The sequence below is a fragment of the Hippoglossus stenolepis genome, chromosome 16 (genome assembly GCF_022539355.2).
Source record: "Hippoglossus stenolepis isolate QCI-W04-F060 chromosome 16, HSTE1.2, whole genome shotgun sequence".
Classification (NCBI taxonomy): Eukaryota; Metazoa; Chordata; class Actinopteri; order Pleuronectiformes; family Pleuronectidae; genus Hippoglossus; species Hippoglossus stenolepis.
In genome coordinates, this window is record NC_061498.1 from 18,670,401 (window position 1) to 18,692,280 (window position 21,880).

Sequence of the window (21,880 nt, forward strand, 5' to 3'; positions counted from 1 at the left end):
TTCATTTAATGGAGTGCACTAAGCTCCACAGCTTTCCATTCATAAAGCAGACAGGCTCCCTGGCTGGGTGTTGAGGCATGAATACTATTGATTCCCATTCATACCTGGGAGTAGTTTGGGCTCGTATGCAGGCATGCAGGGAGCCCTGGAACCAGGCGACACTGCTGCACTCAGCCCCCTCTGCCAGACAAGATTGAGCACCGGATAAACCTGCCTCCTCCGCCGTAACAAGCATTTATTGTTTGTGCCCTACAAAGCCATTACCCATGATGCCTTTCTCTCTCTCTCTCTCTCTCTCTCTCTCTCTCTCCTCTCTCTCTCTCTCCCTCCCTCCCTCCCTCTCCCTCTCCCTCTCCCGCACCCTGTGTGCTTTATAATGAACCGACCAGGCCATTAATAAACAATCTATTTCCTATGAAGCTTTGGCAATTTGCATTCAATATGTTTGTCTCCTTTGAAAAATGGTGGCTCCACTCTCCCCTCTTGTAAGCTAATTATGTGTGCATGATAAAAAAAAAAGATAGAGGGGGTAACCACAGTTGGGTGAATGTCCAAAGGATTAATTTTGCCCTCAGTTCCTTTTTTGAATTTATTCCTTTATCTCTCTTTCCCCAAGGACAGGTCCCGTGTTATTTATGCTAGGAATAGCAGCCCGGAGATCCTGCGTATGCATACGAGATCACACCGCTCGCCATCTCTCACATGTATTACATCCTCAAGCAATTATGAGGCAGCGCCGGCCATGCTCCCTCTTCCCCTGCCCATACCTCTATAAGTATATATAGAAAGCAAAGGAATGGGACTTGTTTGGCCAGCATATCTTAATGCTCCTGCTATAGAGCTCAGGTCCAGTATCCCCGTCCACATAACTCAAGGAAGTGACAAACCCCCCAGGGGAGCAAGGGAGACAGAGAACTGGGGGGGAGGGGGGATGGAAATGAGAGGTTGGGTATATTTTGGTCGGGGTTTTAAAGTCAACATCCTCGCTCTCCTCTATCACAGACGATGGTATTTGCAGTGACACCAATCACTTTTTTGCATCAGTGAGCCAGTGTGATTTTGCCTCTGTAAAAAATGTCCCACTTATTAGTGCACTGAATTAGAAACAGTCAGAGATCAAGTTAACATCTCTCTTTGGAGAATTCATCCTCACTCCTTCCCCCGTTGCCCACGCCTTCAAAGAAAGACGAGGGCTGTGCTGCTGGAGTTGTGTAGATAATTATACGACTATTATGGCAGCTAACACAGTGTTTTGCATCCGCTACTTCCTGACATTCACCCATGGCACCAGTGCTGTGCTGTTTAATTGGGTAAAGCGGGCAGGTTTGTTGGTGTTGTTGTGTGAGGTCACGTCACCGCCATCCTCTCCTCCTCGGATCTCTCTCTTTGCTGTTTCCTGACGCCTCACTAACTGCCTCTAATTAATCTGGCTGCTTACAACTCGACTCTGCTGCTCACCTACTCCTGTCTTCTCACCTCTTTCCCTTTTCTCCTCCCTGCCCCTTTCTTTTTCCTCTTTGTGTGTATGTGAATCTGTGTGTGTGTGTGTGTGTGTGTGTGTGTGTGTGTGTGTGTGTGTGTGTGTGTGTCTGTGTGTGTGTGTGTGTGTGTGTGTGTGTGTGTGTGTCTCCAATCTTTCCCTCTCCTTTCTCTCTACCGGTTGCTAACGTGGCGATCTCAGGGCTTTGGGTTTGTAACTTTCGAAACAAGCACAGATGCTGATCGTGCACGGGAGAAACTAAACGGTACAATCGTAGAGGGACGCAAAATTGAGGTGCTTTCATTTTCCCTTTTTCCTCATCTTTTTCTACTTCCTGCCTGCTGCCTCCTAAACTTACCCACGAACCCATGCATTTGCATGTGGCTGAGATGTGTGTGAGTGGATATCTGCATTCCAGAATGTACATGTGCCTGGATGCATGCATGCATAATGGTGCATATAACTTGTTCTCACTAGAATGCACGTTTCATATATGTCAACCTGGACACGCTGGTTGTCCATCATTACCTGACAATGAAGAATGAATGCATGCTATCATCCTCTGGGTTCCTGACAAACCTGAGAAGACCTGCATTCCCCCGTCACCATCGTTTAGCGGCGCCTGCTCTGATTCTGCTCTTGTTTACGATGAGCCGAGCCCCCGCTCAGTCATTCTCATCAGGTCAATAGAAGAAAATCAAAGCAATGCCTGTGTTTTTCTTTTGGAATCCATTTGTTTATTCAACCAATTACTGATTTTGAAGGATGTTGTTTTTTGTATTCATACCTGTGGGTAATTGGTGCATGCTTCCCCCTCTCTTTCCAGTAATTTATTAATGTGTAAGAAAATTGAAATGATGAATAAATTCATGAAAGGGTGAACCAAACACAATCACACCAAAGTGCTACAAACATATTTACATAATCATTTATTTATTTATTTATTAACATATTACTTTAGGACTTTGTTACATCTTCGGTTGCTTCTTGCTTTTGGCCCACCCTTGTGTGTCTGGATAGTAAATGTGAGGGTCTGTAATCACCTTTTGTTTTATTGATTTTAACAGGTGAACAATGCAACAGCACGAGTGATGACAAACAAAAAAGTGGCCAACCCTTACACGAACGGTAAGTGCTAAACCTTATAACAATACCTAAAAACAAAAGTCACAAGAGTATTCCCATTTAGTTCTGGTCGTGAGTTGAGTTTATTTTGTTCATCAGGCTGGAAGCTGAATCCAGTGGTCGGAGCTGTCTATGGTCCTGAACTGTATGCTGGTAAGAGACCTGCAGCTCCTGCTGTTTGAATTTTGAATGCTTTCCTCTCAACCTTCCACCCCATGCACTGCAAGTGTACTTGAGGCCACTATCAGCCACAGCCAATCCCAATCTGACCCCTGAATTTTCACAATCGGGTTCATGCTGAACCTACTGAACATGAAATTCCCCTCAAATCAAAGTGAATCTGCCAGCGGCTTAGATAAGCAGTGGATGATCCAAGCTTCTCTGAGTGGCTGAAGGAGCCTGAGCCATTGTTTGCACGGTGTGCAACTGTAAAGCTGAAAAAAATGATTTCAAGAGCAAGCGCCCCTGCAACTGTTATCAGATTGTGGAGGCTGCTGCTGTGGATGGATTTGCCAAGTGCGCCAGATTGACTTTTACAGAGCTAACTGAATAAGGGAGATTGAGTGAGCGATATTGTTGGCACCTACCCTGTCGAAGGCCGCTATTCCTTCTGGTCTCAGTAATGGAGGAATGAGATGAGCTCAGTGGGGTTTTCCCTATCTCTCTGTGCCTCGACATGCCAGCTTTATTGCTGTATGTTATATGAACCCTTTGCATTTTAATGAGGGGGAAATGGTACTATTTCATTTGGAAGAAGTGCTGAGCACATCGCGCCACTTTAACGGCTTTCCTTTCTGCTCATTAGACTAAAATCTGTTCATTCCCCGGACAGCTTTACGGCGAACCTCTAAATAACTGTCCATGACAGAAAGCAGCCATCTATCATTTTTATTTCATCCCCAACCCCTCACCCCCTCCATGCCTCCTCCCCTGCCTCCCACCTACCCTCCTACTCCTCCCCCCAGCATTCCCTTGGTTTTGACATCTTCCCCTGATAATTACTCACACAAACAAACATACTCTCTCTCTGTCTCTCTCCCTCTCTCTCTCTTTCTCTCTTATGTTGCATGCATACACTCAAACATATAAATTATGGGTCAGGTAGAATTTCCCTTGAATAAAAAATCTACACATTAAGTAAGTCTAACTTATATTAACAATCATTTCACTGACCTATATACACACATAACACTGTCCCATGCCCTGCTTTTACACTCGGACCAAGTGCATTCCAGCATACAGAAATAGATAACCTATGTAGAACACAGACACTAATGCATGTCGCCTCTTTCGTGCACACTTTCTCCATAATACACTCTCTCAAAAACAGACACACACACACACACACACACACACACAGACTCACACACACTCACACACTTCCCAAATCATCTCATAAATCAGAGGGAGTGTGGTCCACCACTCCAGGCAGAGGAAGCAGGAGGGGCTGGGTGATTTATTGGCTGCTAATTTTTCAAGTCGTCTTGACATGGCGCTGGAGTTTGCCAAGCCTAAACGACAACATATGCTTGCCAGCTGGGAAGATGGGAAACATAAATAAGAGATACATTTTTGAAACAAAACCACACTAATGAGCAGAAAAAGGCGGCTTTAGCTGTAAAAAAGATAGAAAAAAACAACAACACTGATCATGCCTTTGACTATGATGTTCCCCCATCTCCAAGAAAAACAACGAAAAAAAAAAAGTAAAATCAGGTTCCAGGAAAATCATCATAGCTACAGTTAATATACTTTTGGTGGGAGTAAAATGGGATATAAAGGCGATTAATCACTGTTTATCAGTCCTCATTTCTGTGCGGGAGATCAGTAAAATTGGGAGCCATAAATCCTGACTCGGTGACAGCGCACTTCGTCTCCATTCGTCCTGGCGCTACAGGTTTATTGTCCTCAAAACCCATTCAGGAGAATGACGGATGAGAGCCTCACGCCAGCTCCCCGCTCTTAACCTCTTCCAGGGTAGATTGGCCCCTCCTACTGATAGAGGGGAGAGGGGGGGGGGGGTGTAGTTGGTCGGGTACAGGCAGGCAGCACCGATCCCAGGTCCATGTCCTCTGTTTCTACCCTAACACCCAAAGCTCCCCCAGGGGCCTGCTGTAGGGGGGAAGGGGGTTGTCTTGTACCAAGTAAGAGAAGCAAGGTGATTGGGTTCGCAGTCAAATAAAGGGATTGCCAATAAAACTTGGCAGTGGCACAAATCATGGTGTGTGGTAGCTGGTAGATATTCAGTTTTTGTGCTCAGATTTCTGCTGTTTTCTGCCACATACATGTAGATTTGTCCATACAGTATAATATAATGACCATCTAGCTGTCTTTGCTTTGGTCCAATTCATCGACTTAAATGTACATTTGGTTTTAATTTATGTATCATAATTTCGTTTGACATACTTGTATATGAAATTAAAGCATTCATATTTATATACAGATATATGGATTCAAGTAATCCTATACACAGATTTTAACATTTGCATTCACTTTCTTATGTATAAAAAACATTGCAAACATTGACCATTGCATCAAAGCACAAAGAAATAGTTTAGATATCTAGATGCCTCTGATCTTTATGCAATACATATGATTCTGTTTACCTCACCTTAAAATAATTGGCAAAGATTTCTAAATTACTCCTTGTGTTGGGTATTTTCAGCACCATGGACAGCTGCCACTGAGAAATCCCTTCATATGGCCAGTTGCCCCGAGGCAAACAGAGAGAGCCTCTCCTCTGCAGCCTAATTCCTGCAGAGACAGGAGATGAGTAGTTTTTCATTCACCACTTCATGTTTTCTGCGACTAAGGTGGACTTTTCTTGAGGACTCATGGAAAGCTTACCAGCTGTGTAAATGACAGAAAAGAAAGGCTAATTGCCATCTTAATATATGTAGACAGATCCTCTCATTGTTGGAGTGTACGTTAGGGGGATAATTAAGCTCCAGACTCTTGATTAGATTAAGCTGTTTTTGGTCCCCAGTGCGTGGATTAAGTGCTCATTGCCCGATGTATTTGAGCAGGAAGTATTAGAGAGATCAACCTTGTGGAAAATCAGATCTTTCTTTATGGGAGCCGGTTATGACCCCATCATTGGCACAGAGCTGGATTACCTCAGGTCCAACTGGCTCTGCAGGTATTGAGCTTCTCTCAGGTTGACACATATGACATATGAGGTGCAGCGTGACCCTGCCGCCCTCCAGCACATAACTCATATTTTCTCCAGCCCCCCTCCCGGAAAAGGTGTTTGACTTTGGTGGCTAGACCAGGTTTGTGCTCTCATACACCGTGGCTGTTGTTGCTTTTCACAGGCTTACTAAGGTGTGACAGTGCCTTTGATTTATGGGTTATTATTGAAGCAGTGTAGCCTATCGCCAACTCATTACGAGTTTACATTCACATACATCAGTGCATGCATATTGCATACAAATTTCCAAAAAAGAAAGAAAATGGCAATTGGACTTTGTGGTGGCCAATAAATAGCAGCGAGTTTTTTTATGTAGAGGGTAAAAAACACACACACACACACACACACCTCAGAAACTATCAAAGAGGATAGTTTTTGCCCTTTAGCGACTACGCTCAGATGTCCAGTGCTCCAAAAAAAAGAGACTAATTTAAATGTCAAGGTCAGCATTATAAATCACTTGGGGGAAAGGGGGCACCCTGCGAGTCCAGGCAGTCTATTGGTGCGTTGGCAGCAAACAAAGTGCCCTGTACCTTGGTGGGTGTGTGGAAGGGAGGAGGGGAGAATGTGGGTGTTACCTGGCCAAATGAGACGCAGAGTTTGAATATGTGTGCGGACCCACTAATGGAGCGTGATGTTAATGGCAGAAGACATTAAACCTGGCTCTCTGTGTTTTTAAAAGCACTACTAATCTGTCTCCCTGTCAGCTTTATTGAAGCAGCGGGGCCGGTGTGTGCATCGTTCATTAGGATGCTCACTGGTTTCGTCCACCTGCGGGGTTAACGCCGCACACGGCCCAGTGACGCCAGACCGTCACTCCCCAGGCAGAAACCCATACACCGCCAAATATATACGAGCCACCATGGATCTTCATTGCAGCCTCGTTTATCTGCGATCGCGAGGGGCTGCCTGCTGTCTCCTCTGTGGCGGCGGGTTGATCTGAAACACGGTGGATACATGTTATTAACCTGCGTTATTCACCCCAACCGAGCCAACCCCCACTCCAACAGGGCCAGACAGGAGCTTTGCAGCTCCAAGCGATCTCTGATTGGAGAAACTGAAGTGGTCTGTGATGAATTCACCCAAAACATCTCATGGAAATGAATAAAGAGGAATAAGGTGAGGGGAGGGTGATGAGGAGGCGTTGCAGGGGATGAAGAATAATGGAGATGACTGTAACGTGATTGACTAGGCGTTGGGGGAGGGAGAGAGGGTGAAGAAAAGAGGGTGTGAGGGAATTTCGATTGCAGGCAAAGCGGTGGCCAACTTAATCATGTCTCGAGATCGGTGTGTTTGTATGCACCTTCACTGCTTGTAATCAGACAGTCAGTGGACTGATTGAAGGTTAAGTAGAGAGCTGAGGATCACATCGCCTGTCCTCTAATCGGTGGCCATGAACATTTTGCCGCACCATCGCACCAACCCTTACCAGTCCCCCTGAAGCCTTTCACCCCAACCTCCCCTTTGTGATTCCCTGGTAGCCGTCAGCAGAGGACATATGGAGCTGTGTGATTGGCTAAAGATGTTCCCAGATGGGTTTGGAGACGGGGGTCATACTGAGGTTTGGGCCTTGGCTGTCCAGCCCATCTGCTCCATTTCCCCTTGGGGAAGTTCTGAACATCTAGTCAGGTTGTTCAACAACCTTCACCTTTCATTCGTCTCTACCCAACACCTAGAAATGCCCTCTGCTTCTCCCCCCGTCCACCCTCCCACTGTTCTCCTTGCTGCTAGCCCATTGTGTCTAAACTGTGCAAAAGCCGTGGTGCGAAACTAGTGGTATTGCATCTATTACCTGCCTATGCTTCAAGGCTGCCCCTCGCCAGGCTTCGGGAAAGGATGCGTACAGCAAATGTGGATCCTTGCTGAGTATGGCACAAAGCAGCGAGCTGAGAAAGGCGAGAGTGCTCGATGAGGCGCACCTAGAAAAGATTAAATCTATTGTTTCCTTGTCTTCCCCATAATGCATTCTGTCATAGGGAAAGCAGTGCCACACGTCTCTCTCTAATGTATTCTGTCATAAGGTAAGCAATGCCAAGTCGAGGATGTTCTCTGAAAGTCATTTTCTCTTCTCTTGTGTGTTTGCTTCCACAGTAACAGGGTTTCCCTACCCTGCCACAGGCGCTACGGTGGCCTATAGGGGTGCCCACTTGCGAGGTCGGGGGCGGGCTGTGTACAACACATTCCGCACAGCTCCGCCGCCACCACCCATCCCAGCTTACGGAGCGTGAGTATCTGATCTCTAACCTGTATGTAGTAGTGTGTGTAGTATGAGTGACTGTACACAAGACCTTCCTGCCACACTCATGTGTTTTTATGTCCATGTTTGGGTTGTACTATATTTACATGTATGGTTGTAGCCATCATATGAACATTTCAATGGAGATATATTTCTGTTATTTCTCAACACCAAGCAGTTTTTATTCACGAGGGACCTGGTGTGATTCAGTGTTTTGTCCTAGTTTTGCTGAAAACAATTAAAGTGTCAATTGTCAAAAACAGTTAAGTAATATTTCTGGTCATCTACTTTTTATTCGTCCTAAAGGGCTCTTTAGGACGAATAAAATCATTGTTGGTATCTAGGTATGTATAGACCATCCTCACATTTGTGCGCTGTGTATTGACAAAGGAGGAACTAACAAAGCCACAGGGAGAGCCGCAGTGAGCTGAGATAGCGTATTACTGGGCAGATCTCACTGGACTCTTACCAGGGCCTATGCTGATCTCCTGGCTTTGCGCAGCCCGGCCTCACACTCGTCTCTTATCAGCAGTGGTCTGTGTGGCCATGGGAGAGGTCTGACGGAGGCCGGCCGAGGGCCCAGTATAGCTGTCTATCTGTGATTAGATCAGGATCCATCTTGCTGCAGAGAGACTCACCGTCGAAGCCGGGACTTGAAATCCCACGTCCCCCTTTCCCCTCCCTCCCACTCCGGGGCCCTCCGCTACTGATGGCAGCTGGTTGATTTATATGGCGGAGTCATGTGACGGAGCTCCTTCGCTGCCTTCTTTTGTCCTCACCTCCTCTCCCCGCCACCCGCCTGACAACACTGCAGCAACTGGAAAGACAAACAATTTTACCGGAGCAGAAAATTGGACGGGGATGTGAAACGGTTGCACTTTTCGCTTTAATGTGTCATTCATTATTTGTGGCAGACTACACTAAAGCCGCTAAGAGCTGACCCCACAGGCACACAAATGGTTGAAATAGGAAGAGTGTCAGGGGCTGAGATTCAGGAGGGCAGCATAACTAACACTCCTTTCCTGTTCTTTCATTTCACAGGGTGGTGTACCAAGATGGCTTCTACGGTGCAGAGATCTATGTAAGTACAGTTGGCTCTTTTCTTCTTGCCTGCTTAGATGAAACAGAAGTAAAGCAGACAAAAAGCCCAGCCCCGGAGACAAAAACGTGATCTCCTCAGCCCTCAGCATTCTCCCAGCCTCGCTGCCAAGCCAGTGTCGATTAGGTCTCTGTCTGCTTTGCCAAGAAACCCGACAACAAAATTTAAAACCCCCTGTGCTCCTCCCTCGTCTCCCTCTCCTCTCTTCCTATGATCTCAGACTTTGGCAAAGAGGCAGACCCGCGCTCAGTGTCCCGTGTCAAGTTAGGTCATTTCTTGCTTTAGATTCGTCTGGGTTTTTGAGGTGGCCCATCTTCTGCAGCCCTCCCCAATTCTCGCTACTTCTTTCCCTCCTCGCTCCCGCTTGTGTACACTCAGAGGGGTTGGCTGGGATATCCCTGCCCCAGGGGTTCTGCACAGGCCTGAGTGGAGCCGATTCCTCCCAGCCATCACCATGTGGGAGATAAGGGGAGCGGCGGAAGATAAAGGGATTAGCCGTCCCTCTGGAGCTGTCCGTGCAGGCAGGGTCACATCAGGGGCTGGCCTTGCTCCACGTCGCCCTTGACAGAGAAAAGCATGGATGCTTGGGAGATAATGCTGAAATTACCACGCTGCCCCACTTTGACATCAGTCCAAACGTTTGCGGGGGGGGATGTAATTTGTCCCTTTGATTCGACTGCAAGCGAAATGACAGTGGGGGCACAGCAGCAATGACAGTTGCCTCTCACTCTCACCGACAACCAGCGTCTGGGAACAAAATGCTGAAACCCAGTGATATATGACTTACACACCAGCACACATGATAGCGCCGTATTTCACCAGCTTTTATTGTAGGGACAACCACCACCATGGACGAGACCCCGGCCGAGCCTTGAGTGATCTCTCACACTAGCTCTGCCACCTCTAGCTAAGTCCTGCACCCCTGTGTCCCTTGACCATTGCCTAGCCAGGTTGGTCCATCACTCAACCCGTCAGGCCAGCCCCTGGTGTTTTACTGCCATTAGTTTTGGCACTGGCCGCTGCACTGCTTCAGACTGACTGAGTGTGCGTGAAGGTCTCCGGTGACCAAAAGGAAGCTGTCCCTTAGCCCTCAGTGTCCTTCACCATCATTCACTGGACACTGGCTTTTTTTTTTATCAGCCAGCTGATGTGTCAAAGTTTCCCTTTGGAAATAAATGACCTGCTAATACATTAGCAGAGAGGGAATTTAAATGCCTACGTATATAAATATACACTACATACATTGCATGTGCTCATACATATGCATGAAACACACATAGATGAATGCACAAACACACACATTCGGCACGACAAAATAACAAATGTGCTGCACTGTTGTGTGCAGGATTTGACAAAGAGGGAGAGTGATTTATTGGGCGTGTTTGTTCAGGCTGTTGCTGTAATCAGCGCAGTCCCAAGGCATGGCCGTCCCACAGAAAGTCATCTGCCTCAACTACTGTGACTTCCTGTCCCAGCGGAGAATCTTTGGGGGGGGTTGGGGGATCGGGGTAGCGGGGTAGCGGGATTCAATCGCTGCCCCTGACCTGATTTCATGCGCCAGCCGTGGCTGCGATCATCACACCGGTGCCTCGCTGCGCCGCTCTCCATCGGACGTCTTCCCCCGTGAGTTTAAAAATGAATGAAAACATGCATTATTAAAAGCCACCTATCCAGCGTATGGACGCAGATGGGCACACACTCTACTGGCACTAATAGAAAAACAGTGGGAGAACAGCTTCATTTTTCAAAGAGAGTAATAGCAGCACTCCACAATGAGGTCTTTAATTCCTTCCCCACTCTGGCAAATGAATACAGCGGTCCTGACTCCCCAATGGTCCGGTCATCTTCTGCCTTCCTACTTCATTTGTGAGCTAGGGGGGTCGTGTAAAGGAAAAAGGGGCTCTTCAATAATGCAAGAGCAGAGTCTCGTCAATCTAAAAATGGGCTGAATTTGGGGAGCTGGCTCACGTGGCCTCTGTTACGCTGTTTCTGCTCCTGGGATGAGCCCCCAGTGTGACAATGACTCGCTTCCCCCAGATACGCTGCTTCTCCAGAGCATCATTCATTCCCCTGTTGCCACCACCTGCCCAACACAGCATATATCAAACAGCGCCCTCTGGTGTTTGATAGGGAATTTGCAGCTGGGGGAATGTGAACTGATGACCAAAACACTGCGCGGTGACATTTGACTATGAAGGCAAACCCGAGCCTCTGTGTCTGTATTGTGTTTTTTTATGTGTCTATGAGCGCTAACCTTTCAATGTGCAGGTTCTGTTTAATCATTTATTAACACTGGGGTTTTTTTTACAGGGTGGCTATGCAGCATACAGATTTGCCCAGCCCGCCACCACCGCTGCTTACAGTGACAGGTGAGAATCCCTCTGATCCCCCCTTCATTCCTTTTAATGTATCAATTTATTACCATGTTGTACAAAGATGACTGAATGTGTTAATGTATAATGAATTTCCGTGCGTCCCTTTTTTTGGCCCGTCGTCGACAATGTGATGTCATGTCGTCACTGCTCAAATTCAACCGAAACATTTGAAATCATCACAAGCAAGAAATCCGTTATTACAGATTATAATTTTTTTGAAAACAGACATACGAAACATAATGTAATGCTGATAAAACACATGTTGAGTTTAGAGTGAAATGGTTCGACATTACTGTCTCTGTTCTGTGTTGAACCTGGAGGGAATTACAGTGGAAAGTAGAAATAGATGAAAATGTGTTTGTCACAAAATACATCACAGATTAATGACTAAAATCTTAAGAAGCAAAGGTGGAGTTTTTTATTGATTACTGTTTTCCTAACAAGAAATAAGACGTGTACAGGCCAAACGCAGAGGGGGAATGTATGTGATGAATGAGGGCGCTCCCTCATACCAGTTTTTTATAATATTCAATATTGGTTATTTTTGGTTTCCTGGGGTTTTTCTTATCTATTAGGGAAACTGCCGCATTCTTTTTAGCTCGGAGCTAAAGAAGACCAAAAAAAAAAAAGACTAACCTTGTTGGACTCGATGAGAAAAGCAGTGATATACGTCGTGACTCTCCACTTGTGATGGGAGAGCGGGTATATCACTGCAGTATTTATGAATGGCCTCAGGTCTGTGGAAGGGAGGTAGGCAGACAGAGAGAAGGAGAGATGGACCGGCAGGAACTCTATCACTTCTGAGTGATGTCACTCTGGTTCAGGTGTGCTCCGTTTGAGGAGGCGTCGCTGATTCATTTCGGCCCCCGAAAGCCGTTGTCAGCCCGGGATGTGGGCTGGTTTGGGAATCTAATCTGGGAAGGATTGAGCATGTCACTTGTGATAACGTACACCCTGCCTGAGAGCCTGAAGATCATATCGATAATGTAAGATTTATCAGGCCTCGCCGCAGCTCGAATTATGAGCAGCCGTGCTCAGCAAGAGCAGAAATTGGACAGCAGCTTTTTTTTTTTCTTTTCTTTTTTTTTCCCCAGAGTGATTTAATTCGTGCTTCTCTTGCCTATACTTTTCCCTGAGATTTAATGTAATTCGCCGCCAAGTTGTTTGTTTTGCTTTGTCTGTTTGTTTCCTTTTGAATAAGCGGTCATGCCCATTGGATCAATAGAGGTTTGTCTGTATTGTCTCGGCAATACCTTATCAGATTTAACCGAGGAGCCGTCAGCCAATCATAAAAAGAGGTCACCGGGATTGTAGAAGGCGTGTGAAACCTCTGTAAAATATGAAACATTTATTATCTGAAAAGCCCACAGTGCTCACAGGCTGCATTACCAAAGCCCTTTAAGTAACTAAACTGAGTTCATACCATTGAGTGTGTTGTATCAAAGAGACCTTGTGAGGAGCCAGTCACATTGTGGGGACCCTGCCGGCTTCCAATCAGCTCTGTTGAGGCTGTGTGACATTGCACAGGGTGGTTTGACCTGCTGCTCGTCAGCAGTGCCACTCTGGTGAGAGTCATTTTGTAGATACATTAGCCTTACAGGGCCTGTGGGGTTCGGTGCTCACTGAAGATAAGAGGACCACGGAGACTTCCCCTGACCATCTCATGGCACCGGCCTCCTCCCCAAGGAGCCGAGGCAGCCTTTTCTGATTTCACGTCCTGCTCGCTGACCTTGGGTGCTGCCGGACTTAAATGTGCAGAGCCATATTTAGATCTTATATAACTCAATGTAGCTCATGCGAAAGGCATGAACGCTGTATGTCTTGTTGTCTCCTTTAGGAGAATTCCTTCCTCTCTCCACTTCTTTATTCCTGGTTGATTTGGTGCCCTCAGTCCTTGGCTGGGTGTGCCTTATCTGCTCCGTGCAGACCCTCATTTGCAAGCGAGCATTGAGGGGAGAGGGGGAAAAAAAGGGAAGTAAATAGAGGAATATGTGAAGTCGAATAAATAAATAAATAAGGCAGACACATCTTGTCCTGTCTCAGAAGGAAATTGGAAGGATTAGTTCCAAACCAGTAACAATGAAAAGACAGGGGTGTGAGCCCAGTGTGCAGCCTGGGTAAACAAGAACAGGGTGAGAGACCAAGCCCTCCAGCACCAACTCTTTCCCTCCGCTGCCTTCCTCTCTCTTTCCGTCTCCCCCTCTCTCTGTGCTCATTACCTATTCCATCCACCTAATCAAGATGACAATGAAAAGACAAGTCGAATTCACCAACCTTTGAACTCCCCTTTTTGAACCACCTTGTATAATGTAGGAAGCCCAGGAGGCTGAGGAGGGAAATAACTGATTGTGTTAGAGACTTGAAAGAGTTGACTTGAGGGGTTGAGCATTAAACAAGCATGCATAAATGTTCTGCTCTCCTCGTCAATGATAGATCAATGACCGCATTCTCTCTGCCTCCCGTTGTGCAGCTATGGCAGAGTCTATGCAACAGCAGACCCCTACCACCACACGATTGGCCCTGCTGCCACGTACAGTGTGGGGACTATGGTAAGTCTACGAGACCGCCGCCTCTTCCTGTCTGCACCCTGTCTCAAACATCACGACACGAGCTAGCACACACTGAACTCACACTCCAAAATAAAGAGCAGGGACCGCAGCGGTCGCTGGTCTTTATTTGTGTATTTACTCATTAATTGATTTTATTCTGTCATGCTCTCTGGCACACCCTGGTGGAGCTGAGCAATACTATAAAACCCCGGCATGTGGAAATTTCTCAGACATTTAGTGCAACAAACGAATGTTATGCCACAAAAGCTCACCTCTTGCAATATTGATTTGACACCAGTTTCTCCTGAAATGAGAATGAATGATCACTGCAGTGTTTTTCTTTGTGTTCCTTTTCAACACAAACTTTGCATCTTACATAACAACCACATTTCCAAGCTTTCTGTTCCTTCATCCATCACTCGACTCACCGCAGAGTGAGTTGGATCATCTTTATTCTTTTTTTTTTTCCTCGTTCATCCATGCCAAACCAGAAGGGGTGACGTTGAATTCTTAATGTCTGTTTTTAGCTAGCTTTTGCAGCTACTGTAACATCAAAGATGAAAAAGTGACGATAAATAAAAGAACGTCTTTCTTTGAAACAGAGAGAGTTTCTCTTTGGTTTTGCTTTATGATGAGGAGGGGATGGGATCGAGCTCGCGGACCAAACCTAGATATTAAGGGCCATCAAACGCATGCAGCAGTGTGCCGTGGGACATGAAAGAGAGAGCAAGACGGAGGGAGGGAGTTGTCTCGCCCCCCCCTCCTGCCCACAAGCTGGATCGGAGGCGTGCTCTCTTCTTGAGAAATGACTGAAATTTACCATTCCGGCATGCATGCGATTTTTTAACCATATTAAAAAAACAGCGTACAGTTCCCCGGTGCAGCTGCTAGCTAAAAGCTTTCATTAATTAAGACATTTCTTTTTCCTCTTCATTTACTTAATTAAAAAATGTGCTTGAATGTTTTTTTTTATTCTTTCTTCTTTTTCCTCCGAATTTCCTTCCATTTCTCTGACACTTAAATCGTCCTCTTGATGAAAGTAGAAGACCGGGCTTGGCCCCCCCTAAAAAAAATTTGCGCTAATGTTGTGTGTGTTGGGAGCTGAGGGAGCTAACGCAGACTCGAGAGGGTGTGTGCGTGTGTGTGTGTGTGTGTGTGTGTGTGTGTGTGTGTGTGTGTGTGTGAGAGAGAGAGAGAGTGTAAGAGTGAGTGTGTTGACCAAATGGCGAGGCTACTGGGAGCTGAGCTGTGCTGAGGCCAACATCAAATATACTTATGTGCTAAAGAGATACGACCAGTTTGGTTCCTTATTCTTTAATCATATTTGATTAATGGTTCTCCAGCAGAGAGGATTCATTTTTGCATTTAAAAGCTATACAATAATTAGTTCCTCTGAGGTTGAGGTTGGACATTTTCTTTACTCACTTCCAGTGTACAGAAGCATCTCATATGGATGAAAGTTTTGTTCAAGCAAGAGGGCTCCCCAAAATTAGGCAAAATTAGCCTTTGAAGACATTCAGTAGCCTTTGGAGTTTATCTGATTTCCTAATTGCAGCGGAGCCACCGAAAGATAAGAGGAGGGCCCATGTGGTGTGTGTGTGTGTGTGTGTATCTGTGTCTGTGTGTGTGCGTGCGTGTGCATGTGTAGGTGTGCATGCAGAGGGCCACGTGCATGCTTTATGTGTGTGTCTGCCCTAGATATCTTGAGCATGGTGCTAAATCTAAGGGCTAATATCCTGTGGTGGTTTGCCCCTGCAGAAAGGTGCAGGCACCTCTGCCAGACTTGAAAAGGAGCTGTGATTAAACCTCTCTGAACTTATTCTGCTTTGGTCCAAACTCTGATATTGTTACAGCCTGAAAACAAATGGATTTCCTCAAGTGAAAAAGCCCAAAGCGCAGTATTTTCCAATTTATTGCTTAATGTATTAAAATTGAAAAAGAAAAAGAAAAAACTAAGCTCCGACCTCAGATTTAAATTTTCAAGAAAGTGCTCTTTTTTGGTGCCATATTTAAAATATTTTACAAACAACAATTAATTGAACTGCACCAGTTAAACTCCGAATCCACCTTACCTCCTGATGACCCTGTTCCTAACACACACCCGCAGTCGATCCAATTAATTCAACAAAAACCATTTGGCTTAAACGTGTCAAACTATCAATCATAAATGAAAACCATTATTCCACTTTATTAAAATTAATAGTAACGTGCATGGAAAAAGGAAGGAAATTTGTGGAGAAAGAGAAACCGACTACAGCTGTCACTTGAATACTGATTGGTACTTTTTCATCTTTGATGTTGCAGGCTAGCCTATACAGAGGAGGGTACAGTCGCTTCACTCCCTACTAAAAGAAAGAAAAAAAGCGAGAAAAGACAGAGACATTACCCCAACAAACTAACAAAAAAAAGATCTATAAGAACAAAAAAAGACAAACACAAAACAAGCGGCCCTTGGTGGGGAGCTAAATCAAACTAAAAGCTTCCAGGTCCCCATCCCGAGCCCCCTCCCCTGACACCGATATTTCTACAACAACTTTTTTGATGTCATCATTGGTCTGCTCTTGTTTTGTATTCATTTTGTGCTTTTGGTTTTCTTTTGGAAAGTTTTATGCACATGTGCATTATCTCGATTGCTGTATATGGGTGCTGTGTCACCATAACCAATGTGAGCCTACTGTAGCACGCATGATGCATGCTCAGAGGTGTGTGTATGCAGCCGCTGTCATCTGACTAAGAATATACTGGGGCATTTTTATAATATATATGTAAAGACAACAAACAGGAAACACAGCAGGTCTTATCAGGTCAGGACACCCATCCCGTCCCCGTTAATTACCTTTCTAGCCTCTATTCTCCATTTGACATGCAGAAATAAAGAGCTCAAAAACGCTGACTAACATGCCTTGGTAATTCTTAGTTCAAAGACAGCACTGCTCTGATTGCGTTTGTTTTTTCTTTCAACGTTCGAGTGTCCCTACTGTTGTGCACTTGCAGTTGAGTCTAACAGGCTCAAGTATGACAGCATGCAAAGAGTAAAGGGTCACAAAGGTCAGATTTCTGTCACTGCTCATACTCCAGCCCAGTCTCTTGCAAATAATTGCACATGTGTGTATGCAACTGTTCTGCATCTGCGTCCAAATTCAGTCCTGTTATGTCACTTTTTAGAAATATTGTGGAAATCTGATTTTTAAGAAAAGTGGCACTGAACTGTCAGATTGTAGTTCTGTTGCATGTTCTAGAATCAGTGGTCAACTCGGTTCTATGGAACATTGTGCAGCCTTAGATTGTGAGGTCATATTGAAACACAATTTATTGGAAAGTGTTTTAAATATCGAGAAAATGTATTTTGTATAACTAAATACAGTTTAGTGTGATTTCAATTGTACTGGATCAGTGCAAATAGTTTTAATGATAAATGAATTACTAAAGACAATTATTAAAGGTTAATCCAGCTAGTCACTGAATATTTGTTTTGCTCTGGACAAAACATAGACCTATTCTTGTAAATTGCGATTCACACTTTTATGGATCATTTTATAGATTATATATTTAATAAAAATGAAAATTATAGTTGGAATAGAAATCATTCTATCATGTATTTATAATTTCTGCTCAGTCATCATATGTTTCTAAAAATGTAACAGGCAAATGCAGAATAGTTGCATATGAACTTCATTTGCAGAAGATACAGTTGCATATCCTCACTAATACACCACAGCAGATAAACTGTCCACGACATTTTACACACACACACACACACACACACACACACACACACACACACACACACACACACACACACACACACACACACACACACACACACACACACACACACACAGCACTGAGGAGGGTGAACCTGACAGAGGGCTGTTCTGCTACAAGTCACTGGTCTCTTTATTCAAAAGCATTGCACAAAGTGTTTTACCTCAGGATAAGCTAACTGAAACTCACAAACGACAACACAGTGCTGTTCACTTCTCAGCAGGCAGGATAGTTTCATCTCCAACACAACCAGCAGGTTTGTCCTCTTAGCAACGCAGCTTTTTAGATGAGCTGATTTCAGAGTTTTCATTTAAGCAGAGACCCCAAGAGAGAGCGATGAAATAAAGACTGTTGTTCTTTATTAAAGCTACTGTATTATATATATACATATATATATGTGTGTGTGTAGACATATACTGTATAACACATTTTACACTGTACACACACAGAAAGAGAGTCCGATGTTCTATAAAAGCACCCAGGAGTTTTAGGGGACACAGTGTAAGTGTGTAGAGTGCAGTGGCGCTCGCCTCTTAGTCGACGTACAGTCGTTGCTTCTGTTACAGCTTTGTGCTACGTGAGGTAGATTGAGAAGAATCTCTGTGTAGCTACAGTCAGCTGTCAAGATGTCAGCACAGCGAAGGCAACGCGACTCAAAGCTTTTCTTTTTAGCGTTAATTTAATTTATATGTGCTCACAAAAAGTGTTTGTGGTCTCAAAAGAAAAAATCTGTTTGTTGCACTTTTTTGTTATTGTTGTTTTTCAATCCTTTCTGAGATGTAACATATTTATAAAAAATATCATACACAGCTAGTTATGTTTAGTCAAAATGTTAAAATGCTATAAAGTAATGTTGTATATCAAAAAAAAAAAAAGAAGAGAATTAACCCATTATCTTACGAAGAAAAGAAAACTTTATGTGGGTAAAGAAACATTGTTCTTCCTTTTCTATGCTAGTACGTATGCACCATTTGGGGTTTTTATATGAGTCGAAAAACAAACTTTGAATATTATTTTTACCATTTTCAAATGGGAGAACTGGTTTGTGCATTTGTAGGAGTTTCTCATATAAACTCTGCAGCAGAGTACGTGTGTGGGCGTTCAGTTAGTGATCACCATTAGTCAGCTAGACTGGAATGAAATAGATTATTTTTGAATGTGTGTGCCTATGTGCTATATATATACAAATATATACATATATGCATTTAGAATGTATGTGGCTGGGTGTGGAAGGGAGGAGAGAAAGAAGAAGCAAATGCAGTTAACTAACACGCTGTCGTTTGCAGTGAGCAAGTTTAACGTGATGTCACTCTTCACTCACCCTGTAATAATGTCACAACAACCGCTGAACTCAGATCCATCGGTGGCAGGAAAATCTAAAGTTATTGTTCAGGGGCTTTTTGGGAGTTTGACCCGTCTGGTCTACTTAAATATGATCAGAGACGGGGTTGCTTTCGCAGGCAATATGTGACGTAAACATAGAGATAAGATTGATTAAGATTAAGTCTTTATGGTCTTAGATTGAAATAATTACTACAAAGACCAAAAGACACAGATAAAAAACACCTAATAAACCTTGTTTTTTGAACACTCATACTGTACACATGCACAGTATGTGCTGGAGCAGCAATGTTAAAATAACCTTAGAACATAATGAAGTCCATGATGATGGAACTCATTGCACGAATGATGAAAGTTATACTAAATAGAAAATTTGTCTTTCAAGCATTAATCATCTAAATCATTAAGTTTAAAACTAATGTTAATTATAACTAAATTATCACTTCATGTATAATTTCTGCCTGTAGATTAACAGCACATTATTTTTGGGAATAAATCTATTTTTAGGCGATGTGAAAGATCGCACTGAAAACTTAATTGGTCAAATTTGACGTATATCCACAAGATTCCGACCCTCATTTAAATCAGTCAGAAATAATCCAAAGCATAAAATACTAATGTGCAAAAACAGCAATAGAATAATTGTATCATCTTACAGGGATTTTTATTTCGTTTTTAGCAGGTGAGTGCACCCACCTGTGTGTTGTAAAACGACACTAAGTTAAAAAGAAATAGTCTTCTGCATGAGAAACTAAATTTGCTGAACTTATTAAACAATTAAGTGACTAATATCTCAACTGAAATTAATACAAACATTTATCCCAGTGATCGTCACTGTTCTACTTAACTTGAATGTATTTGTCCTCAGAATTGAGGTCATGTCAATTTGCTTTGAGTAAAATGAAAATGAAAGTATTGTCGTCCCGGGAAATATCTCCTAGTCTCACTCAGCATCCCCCTTTCGACCGTCATGTTATTACAGGGACGAGTTGGAGTGTTGTCATCAGTCTGCACGGGTTTGTCTACAGTTTACAGAAAAAGTTAAAATTAGCATTGAGCTGTTTCAGTGTCAGCTTATCAAGGCTTAAATGTCAAGGACATAACATGTAAATAACTGGCAGTATTGTGGAGGTCTTTTATTACGCTTACAGTCAACAGTCATTTAAAGGTGAATTTATAAAACAAAAACTTTGATATTTTTGGGTTCGTTTGCTTTCGTTGTATTCCATAACCAGCTTAATATGCAACCAGACCTCTATTTGATCCAAACATTTGTTCGTACTTATTAAAAGCAGTATTGAGATATGTTTACATATGAGCAGAAAATAATATTTATCCATCATTTATATTTACTACAAGTATTCACTAAGCCCTGATAAGCTGGCAGGTGCATTTATTAATCCACCTAAAAAGATTTGTACGAAAAAGAACCAAGCAAAAAAATTACAGTACTTGTAAATACATTTAAATGTACTGTATATACACACACACTATATCGCAATTCTCTGAGTAACTGTTTTATATGTATTCCTATATGAAGTGGGGTCATCTGTGTATTTCCAATTCAGCTGAACTTGTTCTTGAATTGTATGTTATTTCTATAATGAGAATATATTGTCTGAAAGGTGTAAAGTAATTTTCTTTTTGGATTAATTTCATAGGTAAAAGTATACTATGATGACTTTTTTTCTTTATTCATTAATTATTTCTGTTGTCAATATGTGACATAAGTAATCTCTGATTGTTTTGAGTGTCAGAATAAAGCAGTTATAAGAAGATTATGTCTGCCTGCACACATGGATGTTGTTGTCAACTTAAGGGTTTTCAGTCAAACTCTGCGTTTTATTGGATTTTCTTTTTCTTGGATTTTTTTTTGGTTTATTTAAAAACACATTCTCACCTCTGGCGCTGTGCGGGGATGCAGGTAGTTGTAAAAAGGGGAAGTTTCTGTGGTGGATGAGAGCTCAATGCAATGCTGTTTAATTAATGACGTTCAAATACAAACAAAGCACCCTAGTACAAAGAGAGAAAATACACACAATTACACAGAAGTCATGCAGACAAACAAGTTAACACTCCCACTATCCAGAAATGAATGCAAAGTATCCTGGAAACAAACGCCGCCAACGTATCCTTGAGATGTCATTCGGAGTCTGTGCAGTGGGCGATCCGGGGATGGAGGTCCTACTGAATCATTCACACAACCAAACACGAGTCAGTCTCAGCTGTCAAACATGACGTTTCGTTTATTTTTCATCAAATAACTAATTAAAACCATACTTACCTGAACAAATAACACATGAAGATACATCAGTGTTATAAGAACTACCTAAAATGACAGAAATCATCTTTTGTTCAACATTACTTTGTTGAACAAAACCGACAAGTTCGGTCCATGTCCCATCTGCTAACGTGGAGGAGGTGGAGTTTATGACATATACTGCAGCTAGCCACCAGGGTGCAACTGAGACTCTTTGGCTCCACTTATGGGAGCTGTCATGTATCTTTAATATAGAGTCTATGATTTATATATACATAAATGTTTCACTCAGACTCGGAATCATACCATGTTTGGATGTTCCAAGTTTAGCATTTACCAATTAAGTATGTGGGATAAAGTGATATATTTCAGGTTTTAGGAGAATTCTCTCAACATGTTTACAGCACATTTAGAATAAGCGTCTCAGTTGTGTGAGACTTTGGCTCTATAGCCTTATTTA

General features: G+C 43.4%; 1 protein-coding gene across 7 annotated transcripts in view; it reads left to right on the plus strand.

Annotated features, from left to right (window-relative positions):
* Window positions 1–21,880, plus strand: part of LOC118123902 (RNA binding protein fox-1 homolog 3) — a 255,107-nt gene that overhangs the window by 226,750 nt on the left and 6,477 nt on the right. For 5 of the 7 annotated variants that reach the window (XM_047344004.1, XM_047344007.1, XM_047344010.1 and 2 more), the window contains 8 exons: window positions 1,682–1,774; window positions 2,548–2,608; window positions 2,705–2,758; window positions 7,887–8,019; window positions 9,073–9,112; window positions 11,441–11,499; window positions 13,976–14,054; window positions 16,359–20,782. In XM_047344004.1, coding sequence (XP_047199960.1) covers window positions 1,682–1,774; window positions 2,548–2,608; window positions 2,705–2,758; window positions 7,887–8,019; window positions 9,073–9,112; window positions 11,441–11,499; window positions 13,976–14,054; window positions 16,359–16,403 — 564 coding nt within the window. In that variant the 3' untranslated portion in view covers window positions 16,404–20,782. Of the gene's footprint in view, window positions 1–1,681; window positions 1,775–2,547; window positions 2,609–2,704; window positions 2,759–7,886; window positions 8,020–9,072; window positions 9,113–11,440; window positions 11,500–13,975; window positions 14,055–16,358; window positions 20,783–21,880 lie in introns of those variants that run through there. The other 2 variants (XM_047344006.1, XM_047344009.1) reach the window with 2 other exon arrangements.